Source organism: Eutrigla gurnardus, assembly GCF_963514095.1.
Source record: "Eutrigla gurnardus genome assembly, chromosome: 9".
Taxonomy (NCBI): Eukaryota; Metazoa; Chordata; class Actinopteri; order Perciformes; family Triglidae; genus Eutrigla; species Eutrigla gurnardus.
The window spans coordinates 14,721,554-14,736,173 of NC_139923.1; the positions used below are offsets into that span (position 1 = coordinate 14,721,554).

Below are 14,620 nucleotides of genomic sequence, written 5' to 3' on the forward strand. Positions count from 1 at the left end.
AGAACTCGATTCATCCCGTCATCATGGGCGTCATTTGGGTCACATGAGTCCATATGTGGATTGTGGTTGATTTGCCTAGTGACTTATCTGAGGACTATGTTATGTGGGTGACCACCTCTTCTGTTGGGAGATTCCAGGTTACCACTGTCTTCCTTGACCAGATTCTTCACATTGGTATCGTCAAAGGAGTGACCCTTAAGAAGCAGATGGACTGTTGAGTCCTGACCTGAGGAACTGGCTCTTCTGTGTTGTAACATTCGCTTGTGCAGCGGTTGTTTTGTTTCCCCGATACACGTCTGTGCATTCCTCAATGCATTGTACTGCATACAACACATTGTCAAGCTTGGGTATTTTGTCCTTGGGCTGGGGAAGCTCTTGCCTGAGGGTGTTGCTGGGCTTGAAGTGCACAGGGATGTAGAGTTTGTTGATTATCCTCACGAGTTTCTCAGAGACACCAACACAGTGTATGGAATGAGAATGTGGTTTTGTTGTTGTTTTCTTCTCTGTCCGTGTTGTGTATATTTGGATGAAAGCCCAGATAGTAGTAGTATCCGAGCTTCCCTGGTGTGTTTTTTCCTCCTTTCTCCGGTACTTGTCGGTAGATGTTGGGCCCGGTGCCTGAGCACCCCCAACCCCAACTTGTGTTCCAGTGGGTGGTGTGAGTCAAAAAGAAGGTATTGATCGACATATGTGGGTTTCCTGTAAATATCTATGTTGAGGCTTCTGTCATCTTGAATGTGCATCGCACAATCCAAAATGGCCGGTGTATTCCGAATTCCTCCCTGGGGGAACTTGATTGTCTGTGAATGCTAGGTTTTGATTTGGACCCATGTGTCATCCATGTATCCACGAGATACTCGACAAAAAGTCATTTTGAACTAAAGAAGCCTATTGGATGAGAGGCGGAACATCTTTAATAATACAAAATCCTCATGACTCTGTGAAGCAAAATCCCCTCATCATTATATAAATTCTCAATAGACCTTTTAATTCATTAACCGACCCATATACAATCATTAATTACTCCTACGCAGACCAATAGTGCCCCCATACACTATTTCCCTTTTTATGGCCATGTAGTTGGGGAAGAATATGTAATTGCACACTGCCATCTAGTGGTAAGGAGGGGGAAGTACTACACGCTACCCTCTATCAAGCTCTATTTTAACCTCCCCAAGTGATCTCACTCACATCACACATTTGCAAAATAATTTGTTTAGTGCATTACAGGAAGATAACTCATTCTGCCTGTTACAACATGTTACTTCGACCAGATGCAGGACATAGATTACATTTGGTCCAAAAATAGACCTCTTATTTATTCCTTTTCATTATTTTAATATTTTGAATGTGTCAAGAAGAGTGACTCTCTCAATGCAAGTGTGCATAATATCAATACTCCTTTGCAACCCAGCAAAGGACAAACATAAGAGTGTTGATTGAAACCCTCTTGTTGAAACTGAGGCCAGTGACGCACTGTTTTGATTGGCTCTGGTGTCGATCTCTTGGCCAGATGGCTGTGTGTGTGTGTGTGTGTGTGTGTGTGTGTGTGTGTGTGTGTGTGTGTATGACCTGCAGCAGTTAGAAGGGAAAGTACATCACTCCTGGCTCTGAGGCTGTTTGCTGACTGACTGGCTGGCACCACATATTCCAGTTTGAAAGGAACAGTCATACATTATGCATTTGGAAAAGCAACACGGTAAGACACCTTCTCATCTCTCTGGAAAAGAGTCCGTTGAGTAATTACTTAGCCTCCCCAAAACACCTCAACTCTTACTTTTGATGTCGGCTTTATGGCTTTATGAACAGACAAGTCATTGTTTGGTGAAATGCGTACACAATGGGCAAAGTGATGATAATTGTGTTTGCATTTCATGGGTGTTTTAATTTTTTTTTGTAATATATTGTAAGTGACATAATTCAAGCTGACCACATCCACAGCTCTTTGTGAAGAAAGGAGCAGGAAGCTCTGTGCAGCTAGCTTTCAAGTGTGCAATACTCAAAATAGAGATTTTGTTTTTAGGTGTCATATTAGTGGGTTTAAGGGTTGAGAAATGCTGTATAAAAAATCGACATTGTGCATTTATTTTTTACCAAGTTCTGTTATGACATTTCTTTTTGCCAGCGACTCGTGGCTTCCAAGCAGTGCAGCTGCTTTTGTGTTCTTTGAAAAGGACATGACAAGCCTATTTGTCAAAATACACATAAAACTACGGATGGAAGCAACAAATCTGGGCGATCTGACAAAGGGATGTCCAGCAGTCCACAAAATAATATATTGGATGGTTTGATACAGAGCTGAACGTATCTTTCCAGCTCACTTTTCATGAAAGTGAACAAAGACAATCGGAAATATTGGGGCACAGTATCGTTAAGATTGTCGGAGGGTGAAATTGTCCCCTTTCTCTGCAGAGGATTAGAAGCCCCAAATGAACGTGTGTTCTGTGTTCTGTAATTTGATTGTATGGTATTCTCATTGCACATGCTTCTTACCATGTCTTTGAAAGCATTCTCGATGGCGCCGACCACCAGGCTCTCGTGTGAAACTTTCTTTTCTGTAAAGAAGCGCGTGGGCGGGGTGCTGGGTGAGCCCGGAGCCCCCGCGGCGCCGCGGAGTGAGGCGGCCCTGGTCAGGGCGCGTTGGGATGTCGGGGTGAGGTGGTGATTGATAGGCTCCTCCCCGAGGCATGTGGGCGGCAGAAAGTTCGGAGCGCAGACGATCTCCATCACCTCCTGAAGGTGCAGGGCGATGTGGTGATGTAGAAGGCGGGAAGCCATGACAGCCGCCCCAGAGCCAGCGTGGCCATCAAACAATGCCCAGTAGTGGAAGGTTAGTTCTTCAGAGCTGTCCTGGATACAAATAAGAGTCAAACGCATGTCAAAACAATGACCATTAATCAACTGTGTCAACATTTGCATCTGCAGGATGTAGCATCTAAACAGAAGAGTTTCCTCAGATATTACATCACCATTCATCAACCAACTCGTGACTGAAAAGTCTATTTATATTCTATGCAGCATTCAGCCATGGATTAACTTTTTATAGCCACCACAATTCCATAGAAAATAAACACATTACTGGTTCCATCAAATATTTCAATCTCAATGGATGCTTTGACAACAGCTGTATCCAGTTTGTTTAGTCCACGAATGTAATGACTCACCATTCAAAATGACTGCTGTGGGTCCTTACCTGGAGGAACCCACTAATCTCAACATGATGTAAATTCCATTATAGGAAAAAGGAAATAAGAAAAGCTCTAAGTAACTTTTGTGGAATAGATACTCTGTAAAGGTTCACAAGCCACAAATGTCGGGAACCACTGATCTATACTAATTCAGTGACGGGAAGAATAGAAACCCTCGCTCAAAACCGCATTTGACCAGCTTTAGCCCGGATATCAGTACTTCATGTTCCTGAGAGCAAGCTCTATTGTACTAACAATGCATTTCAACTCATCTCATACTGTAGGTGTTCAAAAGGAACACTTTCAGTCTCCCATCAATGACATCTTTTGATCTAAAAGCACCCTTCATCTCAGGGTTCCCAGCCTCGCGTGCTATGATCATAATGTATGCTGGGATCAATGGCTCAATATGCAGGTTTTAATAGACCCACCATGATTTACTGTGTCTTCCAACGCTGCATACTGTGTTCATCTACAAAGTGCCACCTCCCACATAATGGTTAGATAATGTGTCTTTTGATCCAGTTTAATCCATTCATTGCACATCCTTTGCCTCCTTCAACTATGTGATCGAGGAGCCAATGGCAATGCTGTTTCCTATGTTTTCCTATGTTTGCTATGATCCACATTTAACTCGATGCTTAGTAATTAAGTCACATATGATGAGATTATGGACATGGAGCAGCACGTGTCATCATGCTGTAACAGTTATGTAAAAGGGAAAATGGAGGGCTGATTTCAGCTGCAGGGTTCATACTGCATTTTTCTGGTCACTGAGCGAAGATCACTGCCCGCACATATTTCTGCAAACACACTAAAGCTCTGGTTTTTCTAAATATAGTGCGAGCAGATTCTACAATACCAGCCTATGAAGCAAGCAAAGAGCACTACAAAGGCTCTACACTACTCTTATCAGCCTAGTATAACTGCAGTAGTGAGTCATGGGGTACTTGCATGAGTTTGCTGTAGGCTCTGGGTGGACCTGAGCAAAGTGGGCTGTGGGGGAAATTTTGAGCAGCAGTATTACATTATATAGATATCTGTTGTCTTTGGAAATGTAATGAAAAAGGTGATTTATATCAACGATTACTGATGAAACAACAGTGAAATCAACATAATGAGATGGTCACCAGTGTTGAGTGGTTTCATCGTTTTTTCAGCCTGGTAGCAAAACAGGATTCAGAGCCACCGCAAAGCAAACATTTCAGTATTCCTAGCATATTGCATACTGGCTGAAGGACATGTGGTTAACTTTACAGCCTGTGTGTTCCATTCACCTGGCCACATTAGCGGCAACTGCTGAAGGCCAAGGCTGTGGTGTGTAAAGGACGCTGTGCAGTACGCCCCAATAAACTGCTGATGGGACCGCAAAGGGGGACAGTGGGTCGCCACAGCAGGCCCCCTAGGGACCTCCAAGGACTGCATCCACTCTGAACATTAGCTGGAGTCAGCGAAAGCTTAAACGTAGAAGTTGCTGTCTGTGATCAGCTATTATTCTTACAAATAAATACATTAAAGAATAACAATAAAAAATGTTTACTTTACATTATTTCCACTCAGACTGAGCCCTTCATATCTACATAGGAAGCCGGTTATCAAGTCTGTTCTACACTAGCTACACTATAGGACAAACCAAACACTGGTTCTAGTGAGAGTCGCTTTTACGTTCCCTGAAAGCCATCGTAGATCTCCGACACGCTTCTGAAACTGCAGTAATGCGAGTTGCAAAGTGCACACACCCCACCCAGAAATCATGACGTTGGGAGCACACATACGTTTATCACTTCAGTTTGTTATTTGTTCATACGTTTATTATTTATCACTTCCTGTGGTCATAAAACCTGGACGTCGGAGATGGTAAAAAGCCGGATATTTGCTGATGGAACCGGACCCATTAGTTTGACTCACCGGGCACTCCCGGAGGCCCAAACCCTCTCCGTTGGGCAGGGAAGACCTCCTGCGGCTCGTGGGGGTCCGGTTCGGTGTGGAGCTTCCTGTGGGTCTCCTTTTGACCAGCAGCACCTCACAGCAGGCCTGGTCCTCATTTAATGTGCTCTTTCCTGCATTGATCACCCTAGACAGAGACAGGATAGCAGGACATGAGACAAGGAATGTAAGCCATACATTACTCTAAGTACACTTAAGAGAGAGCCAGGAGATAATAAAAACCATTTTAAATTAATTATATAACAATAAAAGATATTAAATAAATTGATGGTATGACATTAAAAAGCCTCATACAGAGCACTGTCTGCATTACAATACCTTACGCTATATATACCAACTGTGCAAATATTTGTGTGAAAGAGATTCAGAATCTACTATACATGACTATTACTCTTACCAAACGGAAGTTTGAATTTCATTCTTCTGTTGGGGCCAAAACAATTTAAAGTTAAAATAGTCATTATTGAAGGAAAGAAGAAAAACATTGCGGTGGCCGCCGTCTGGGACTGGGGGGACAGATCAGTGGGCGTGGCCTGCGGAGCTGTGCATTGTGGGAGTTGTCTTCCATCTACATGCGTCAAAAAGTCACAATTTGTTTTTTCTCGGTCAAGAAGGCACCAAATTTGAAATGTATTTTACATTTCGACTACATATATGACCCACTTTCAATCCAGATTCATGTTTCCACCGGTGAGGTATTCCTTTAATAGTTCAATCAATCAGTTGTCAACTCCACTCACATCATTCCAAGCACTCCCTTCTGTCAGAAACCAAAAGGGCGGTAACAGCTGTGTCTTGAATGCAACTTTTCAAAAAGTGCTTTATCACTACTTACACTAGGACAACAGAATTCAAGGACTTCAATGTCCTCCTTATCAAGCTCCTCCAAGCTGTGACAATCTTTGGACAATAAAACTCTTCCAAACTCAATTTCTGTGTGCATGTTTCCCTTCAGGACCACATTTTTTTTTATTATTATTATTTTTTTGCTATGATCAAAGCGAGACACTGCTTGACATAAAGTCAGCAAATGTACACTGTTTAAAGGAGTCATCACCTGGTTTTATACGTATCCAGCCCCCCTTGGATCGCTTTGGATCAATTCGTAAAACTTATTAGAAAAAAAAAAAAAAAATTTAATCAAACATTGAGCTTGTTCTGACCCTTTTTCGTACCGCGATTTTATCACGCGAGATTACGCGCGAGGTTTTGACTGGTCCGGATGTGCATTGTATAATATGTAATGAGGCGCGCGTTGATTCGCCGCAGGAAGGACAGAGCCGGGGGGGCTTGCCTGCATGCAGACTCCAAAACATAATGGCGGCGCTTCGGCGATTTCAGGTAGCGGACGGGGCGGGGTTGGGTGGTGAAAGAGGGGTGGGCTTATGCAAGTAGCCGCCACGGTGACGTCACCGAAGGCGCAGAATCAAAATCTCGTGCTTTAGGAATGCACACCCTTGTGTGCTATTCCTGTTCGGAAAAAGAGCAGAAGCGAAAAAACGGCGCCACTTTCAAACTCCAGCCTTTCAGGCAAGTTTCAACTGAGGTCAAACACAGATATGCATGTTTTAACAAGAGAAATTGCGATTTCCGGGTGATGACTCCTTTAAATATATATTTCAACTGGATATACCCACACATGAGAGGGAACTGCGTTATTCAACGCCTGGCACACGGTGCACTGCTGCTCCGAGCTGCTATAGCCGTGGACAAACAGATGCAGCTTCACAATACTTCAGGCATTATCATTTTAGCCACAATGCAGGAGATGTTAAGTACAGTCTCCCTATTAAAACTGTGTGCATAAGGATACTTAGGAAATTCACCCTTTACTAAGCCCCGCCCCCTGCCGCTACTCCATCAAACTCTCAGAGCTACCTCTGAGCCCACACGGTCACTAACTGCACTCACTGATTAAATATAATCTCTTTTTGGAAAAACAAAAAGTGAATTCAGACAGTAGGGTCGACAATATGCATTTGAAGGATAATGTCCTGATCAGATAAGTGATGAGATGTCACTAATCTGATATCTCTCAGGGTAACGAGTATCTACTTGTGTCCCAGGCACAACATTTAACCGGGAGCTTGAAATCTACAAAACTACCCTGAACTTGAAGGAAAACTGAAATATTTGCCTGAGTCTTTGGAGCAGAGCCTGGTAGTTGTGGGACCCTTGTTAGAGCTGGCTGAAGCTATGCTATAATAAGCCAGCTGATAGGCAAGGGGCATGCAAAATGTGAAATGTAAATATTTATTTCTGCAGAAAGCGTGTTTGTGGAATTCTAGCATTTTTCACTGCCACAATAACGCAGATATACTTGAAAATTTACAATATCATCATGTCTCTTCTTGGCCATCTTGGCCATGAACAGGCGGTGCACATGCAGAGCCCAGATTCCCCGTCTCCAGCTAAGAAAACATTGTCGGTTGTAGAAAAGACAGGATATTGACTGGGCAGACCTTCACTCAGTAGGAGTGATTTTAATTGGAGTCTTAAACAATGGGCCATTCACCACTTCCCTGTCCCGTAAACTAATAATAGCACACTCCCTGCAGTGTGACAATAAGACTGTTTTAAAGGAAACGCTTCATTTGTCTTAATTTTCACTATCAACTATTATTTTGAACCCACCCCTACTTATTAAGTAGGAAAGATGCTCACTTCAGAACAGTCCTGAAAACCTTAGGCAATTAATCAATTTGTCTGTTGAAACAAAATGTTAAATAATATTTTAATATTTACATTTTTCACCTTTTTGCAGAAAAAAATAATAAAGCTATTTACAAAACCAAAAAAAAACAATACAATCAATACATTATTCGACTGGTGTAAATGTAAATAATCTTTAGTTGCAGCCATTTACAAGCATCACCACTGATAGAGAAAACAAATCAAATGCAGTAAAAGCTCAGGAATTTGCAGATATGTTTGTCATATATTTGTCATATATGCACACATTTTGATTCATACAACACCATTTTGATAATGTTCCTTGTAATCCTTATGGGATTGAATGGATCAGTAAACCAGACCTCACACAGAAGGTGGACACCATATGACCCGAGGATGACTGGATCCGTTTAGTTGCAGTGAGTCACACCCTCTGATCTCAAACACATAAAAGGTTCATTTATGTCTTTTGGCTGTTTTAACAGGCAGTGAAAGCTTGTTTTCATGTTTTTACACTGGTGATGATGGGGGCACCTAGCCAATGGGAAATATCTGTGGCTTTATTCATAAAGCTTCCTAGAAAAACAAAGCGTTCTAAGAAAATTCTGTTTTATTTTTTTATTTAATTATGTTTTCTAATAATTCCCCATTACACTTTAGACAGATAAAAGGTATTCACAAAGCGCCTTCATGAGAGCTCTTAAGTGAATAACTGTGAGGAGGACTTTAAAGAGGCCCTTGAAGCAACACTAAAGAGTATTTAGTGCCTTAAAATAATGTTTCCAAAATAGTTTCAGTGGTTAATCACCTCAAAAAACCGAGTGAATGGCACTTCAGCATTCGCTCTGCAGCCCTCTATTGGCTGTAACCGCACTATGTAACTTTGCCTCGTCGGGTAGCGATTTTGTAGTTCTAATGAGACTACGAATTTGACCTGCTTTACGGCAAGCGTTACAAAAGCCGGTAGGTGGAGGCTCTGCGTAGAGATCAGTGGGAGAACACCCAGCAGGTGCGTGGAAGATACCTTGCAGCTAGGTAGTTTTTAAATTGGCATCATGGCAGAGCCTGCAAAGAAAAGGAGGAGTATAATGTCTGATGAGGTGAAGAAAAGAAAACGGGAGCATGACAAAGAAAGAGCTCGAACGAGATTGAATATCGGACCGGCTCGTTGGCGAGAGCTGAAGGAGGCTACAAAATGCAAGATGGATGGTGACTTGGCTTTGTTGCTGCTGGACTTAATAATACCGGTAATCTTTTTTTTCCAACAGTGTACATCTGTGTACAATACATTGTCGATTATTTTATTGGCTCATGTTAGCTAAGGCGTTAGCTATTGTGCTAATATATATGTAACTATCGCTATGGCTCATGTTAGCTAATCTTAGCTAAGGCGTTAGCTACTCTACCTTGTCACTGGACATCGTTCAACTCGTTCATCGTTTCCAGAGCCGGTTCTGCATACAAACAACTAATGTGCGTGCGACGGTAGGCTGCGGTAGGCTAAATTATTACGACGGCAGTAATGGACAATTCCCTTCCAACCTGTAGGGGCACCGAAGAGGAAAAGTTCTTAAAGGAGTCATCACCTGGAAATCGCAATTTCTCTTGTTAAAACATGCATATCTGTGTTTGACCTCAGTTGAAACTTGCCTGAAAGGCTGGAGTTTGAAAGTGGCGCCGTTTTTTCGCTTCTGCTCTTTTTCCGAACAGGAATAGCACACAAGGGTGTGCATTCCTAAAGCACGAGATTTTGATTCTGCGCCTTCGGTGACGTCACCGTGGCGGCTACTTGCATAAGCCCACCCCTCTTTCACCACCCAACCCCGCCCCGTCCGCTACCTGAAATCGCCGAAGCGCCGCCATTATGTTTTGGAGTCTGCATGCAGGCAAGCCCCCCCGGCTCTGTCCTTCATGCGGCGAATCAACGCGCGCCTCATTACATATTATACAATGCACATCCGGACCAGTCAAAACCTCGCGCGTAATCTCGCGTGATAAAATCGCGGTACGAAAAAGGGTCAGAACAAGCTCAAAGTTTGATTAAAAAAAATTTTTTTTTTTCTAATAAGTTTTACGAATTGATCCAAAGCGATCCAAGGGGGGCTGGATACGTATAAAACCAGGTGATGACTCCTTTAAGTGTTGCTTTAAGAAGAAAATGGTGCATGTATAATGTTTGTGGTAAATGGACCTGCATTTATATAGTGCTTTTCTAGCTAACTAGCTACACAAGGCGCTTTACACTACATTCAGTCACTTTTACTTGTTCACACACATTCATACACTGAAGGCAGAAGAGCCGCCTGCACATCAGGATCTAACTCATTCATACACATTCACACACCGATGGCAATGGGGGTTCATTATCTTGCCCAAGGACACTACGGCTTGCAGACTCGAGGAGCTGGGATTCAAACAGCCAATCTTCTGATTGAAGGACGACTCGCTCTACCTCTGAGCCACAGCCACGCCAAATCTCATTAAAGATTTGCTCACATCTCCCACCCAATGCAATATAAAAACACCAGATATTACTTTCTAGGGTAAGAAAAAGCAACGGTTTTCACAGGTTTACATATTTACATGCCAACCATTGGCGCTACTTAAATACTAGCCAGCAATCACAGAAACTGATGAAAGCTGAGCCATTTTTGCCTGTTACTATCAAATAGATCAAATATTTAATAGAGGTTACCAGCATGTTAAATGAAAGCAAACAGATAAATATAAAAATCAGCATGTGAACAAGCTACTGCACAATTACATCTGTGTGAAACTGAATATGGCTTCAAGTTGGCAAGGTTTTTTCTCCTCAAAAAGCAAATTGACATGTAAAGAACAAGATGGACAACTTGTCATGGAATTGCTTCCGTCAACATGTGACCAAAGTATGTAACCTGTAGGACTTTGCCACACTCCAGCCACCGATGAAGACTGTGAGATGTGGTTGAAAGGCCCAGAAATAGAGCGAGTGGACCCCTAGTCTTTATGTGATGTGTGCCTTTAACCCTTCCTAACTTCACGCACCATCATGCATGTCTGAGACCAATGCACTGCAAGGAGCGACGCTCATTTGACCCTGGAAGATCACAAGATTACCAGCAGTCGTGCCTTTCATCTCTGATATGAGTCAAAAGCCATCCAGACCCCCGAGGCGTGAACTGTGTCCGAGTGCAAGGCTGTCATATTGGATTACCTCAATTCTTCCCATGTGAACCAATGGAATGACCTTAATTATTCTGTCAGAGCTGTAGTTTACATGTAACTGTAAGAAATTTCCATTCAGCAATGTATCTTTAGTGTTGAATCAAATCCTGTTAAATGTTCCATAAATTAAGTTTTCTTTAAAATGAGATTGTATGTTAAATCTATATGCATCATCATGAAAATGTGCTCACATTCGGGGTATTTGTTGTATATTTGCTTATCTTCATATCCCATACCTTTATATTCACTTTTACATACTGTATCATCTGTCATTTAAATTGTTTTGCATAACTTCTCATTGCAGATTGTACCCATGTTTCGATAATCATTCTTTGCTTTACATTGGTATCATCAGATGCCCGTCGTTTAGCCTCTTGTCAGTCGCTAGTCACATGAGTTATTCCTTGTATTCTTTTTTTCCCCTATGTTTCTAATGTGTTGTTGCACGCTCCTCTGCAGCGTTTCAGTATCCGCAAAGAGAACATTTAATAATAACGATGATCCCAGGATGTGATTGTGGCCGTGCGGAACTTCTCATTAAATAGTGACTCACACATGAAGGGGAGCTGGCACTGAAATTAACCAGCATTACGTAGTTTCTGCCTCAGAGCGATGTGGTGTGTTGATGAAGCAGAAACAGCACGGGAGCATGTGTTGTATCATGTGATTGAGCACTGGAAAGCTTTGTATTGAAAAAAAAAATGAAAAGAAAAGAAGCTATGCTCATGTGCTTCCAAGTTCCTCTCCACAGCTGAGTGATAAAATCCACTTACTTTGTCTCTTTAGTGAAAAATATCAGACAAGAGAAAACACTGGAGAAAAACCAAATGGATAAAATGCAATAAAAATGCATATTTATGGAAATTGTTATTGTGTTTAACGTCTTTGAAAAGCAGTATGTTCAACAATACCCGCTTTATACTGTTTAACACCTTGGAGGGGCCACTTTCCTAACGCTGAGTGTGTCAACCTACAGCCTCATACACACAACCCAAAGCACTGACACGCCCTCTCATCCATTCAGGTTTGCTGACCTGCAGACACAACATACAGTCTGCAGCGGCGGTACTCCAGATTAGTTTACAGACACATATTGATTCAATAGTGATCGGACTGCTGTTGAGGTGGCAGGATTAGATCGGCCCTCGGTCAGGTGAAGCTCATTTGGACAGTGTTTTTGGTACAATATCATGAAAACTGGAACTCTCCTTTTGATGAAGTGGCTCAAACAAAGTAGTCCAAAACAAATGCTGTCAATGGAGACATGAAGAAATTCTGCAGAGCAAAAGTTATGATAATAGCTATACCAAGTAGTTATTAGTCATGTAAAAAGGATGTAACTAATGATTATTGTCATCTATTTACCTCTCTGTTATTTCTGTGATCAATCAATGACTTTTTCAGAAGTAAGGTGTGAGGAAATTGTAAATGCTTGAAAGTGGTTATGGCTATAAATGAGGTGCTGCATATGTTATTAATTTGAACAATGATCTGAAAGTGAAAATGTAAGATAGTAACTTTACAAACTGCTGACCACCAGTATTAAAACCAACTGTGTGTTATATAATATTTTTGATTTTGTGAAGGACCGCGAGGTCGACCCTTCAAAACTGACAAGACTTCCTGTCCTGTCCTGCAGAGGGCACGCCTGACTTAACTCAACTCAGGAGCAGTTCCCTCCTTACTTTTGGAAACATGGAAAAACCACAGCAGCACTGTGAACTGCACCCTAATAGTGTGCACAGGGGAGAGTCATTAGTGGCCGGTGCTGATGCTCACATGATGGGTGGAACACAACTGGAGAGGAAGGCAGCAGTAAACTGGAGGACAGAGGGCAGTGAGCAATAATCACTGATCCATTCAAATGATTGTGCTCACTGGATCTGACAGTGTACCCACTCACAGTGCATCCCGGTCCTAGAAGCTAGAACTGCACTTCCTGTCCACACAGGGAGCAACCAACCCAGTTACACTCCCAACTCACCCCGACCGATACACCGGGGCTTTCAACTAACTCCAACGTAAACCCACCTGCGTCATCGTTACACAGTCAGAGAGGCATGCAAACAAACTTTCATCCAGGAGACAACACTCTGTGTCCCACAAAAGTCAACGTTGACTTTGTCATATGAATTGGCCTGTGAGTGGTTAGTCATGTGACTCATACGCATCATTAGTCAAGTCAGCCAGTAGTCACATGACTCGTTTTTCACTCACTACTCACATGAGTCAGTCAAGTAAAAGTCAACCGTGGTCTTTTCCTGAACCTGAGTAGTTTTATTGCCTAGACCTAACTTCCTCTGAAGAAGGAAGTTTATTTTGAAAAGACACTACGCATGTACGAAGTAGAAACTGACATGGCGTCCCTGCCCACGTCCAAAGCTGGTGCGAGAGCATCATAGTTTGAAGCAAGGGGCCACTAAATTTTACATCCCATTCCTAATGTTGCTACAGAATCCTTTGACATAATCTACAATGTGGGAAAAAACAGTAAGGATGTTGAAATACCTGGTACTGTAGCCACAAAGTCTTCAAATGCCCTGCAAGTATCCATGCTGGCGTTTTATCACAGACCCATCCCTATCTGACCCTGTCAATGCTCACGTCACATCATCTCATTTGGGTTCATGTTTTCTCCACTGGCAGTGAGATTTCACAACAACAAAGCCCTAAGGTCAGCCAGCTGTTGACAAATCCTCAGTGTGGCTCAGTCCTGGATGGCGCTACGGCAACACACACTCCTGGCAACAGCATGACATCTAGTCATGAAGTAGGCATTTCAACGGATCCGGAGTTATACATCTTATTTAAGTATGGTGACTCCATACTTCACATATCACAATTCTGTGTCAAATGAGTCCACAACAATCCATGTCGGGAGGAGGTCAGGGAGGTGGATCACCCAGGAGACTGTTGTCTGTGTAATTGTATTTCCTAAACATACTTTTGCTGTGTTTTTATGGTCATTTAAGCCGAAAGTATACGTTTCCCTCGAAATGTCTGTGAGAGTGTGATTTTGTGGTTTGGGAGAAGACAGCATTGATTTCAAATGACTCATCTGTGAACAGAAAAAAATAGCCGCCAGATTAATCAATACTGAAAATAGAATCTCTTCTCTTTGCTGGTTATACGTTGGTTTATTTCCGGTAAACAAAGACACTTTCCTGAGGGAGTGAAACTGACATGGTACGTTGTGTCGATGCCCTGGCTGACTTCAGCACTTGCACATCGTTGGGTTCACAGCAGGACGGCTGACGAGGAAACATTAGATGCAAAGAGATATGGGGAGTTTCCTGCCTGCGGCGCTCTTACTGAATGTCTAACATCATCGATTAAACAATTAAGCTCCATCATAACGGCCTATCAGCAGCATGAAGACAACACTTAATGTCAAGGGGAAAAACAACAAACAACAAACTCTTTGTGAATTTATAGATTCATTCAGGGCACTGACAGGACCGCCTCAAGGACTGAACTGTGACCTCTATGAGGCAGCCTCACCAGCCGGATACTTCATAAGCACAAGTGACTCTGTGCTCTCGGGCGTAAGACGATGATGAGAGTCTATCCTACTTTTGAGTCGTGTCCTGTCAAAAGCAAACATA

At 42.5% G+C, this 14,620-nt stretch overlaps 1 protein-coding gene across 2 annotated transcripts in view; it reads right to left on the bottom strand.

Moving 5' to 3' along the window:
• Positions 1–14,620, bottom strand: part of ppm1h (protein phosphatase, Mg2+/Mn2+ dependent, 1H) — a 36,809-nt gene that overhangs the window by 20,658 nt on the left and 1,531 nt on the right. Inside the window, exons 2-4 of one of the 2 annotated variants that reach the window (XM_084018352.1) lie at positions 5,097–5,262; positions 4,143–4,184; positions 2,494–2,850 (exon numbers count right to left, since the gene is read on the bottom strand). In XM_084018352.1, the coding sequence (XP_083874478.1) occupies positions 2,494–2,850; positions 4,143–4,184; positions 5,097–5,262 (565 nt within the window). The remainder of the gene's footprint in view (positions 1–2,493; positions 2,851–4,142; positions 4,185–5,096; positions 5,263–14,620) is intronic. The other variant, XM_084018353.1, reaches the window with a different exon arrangement.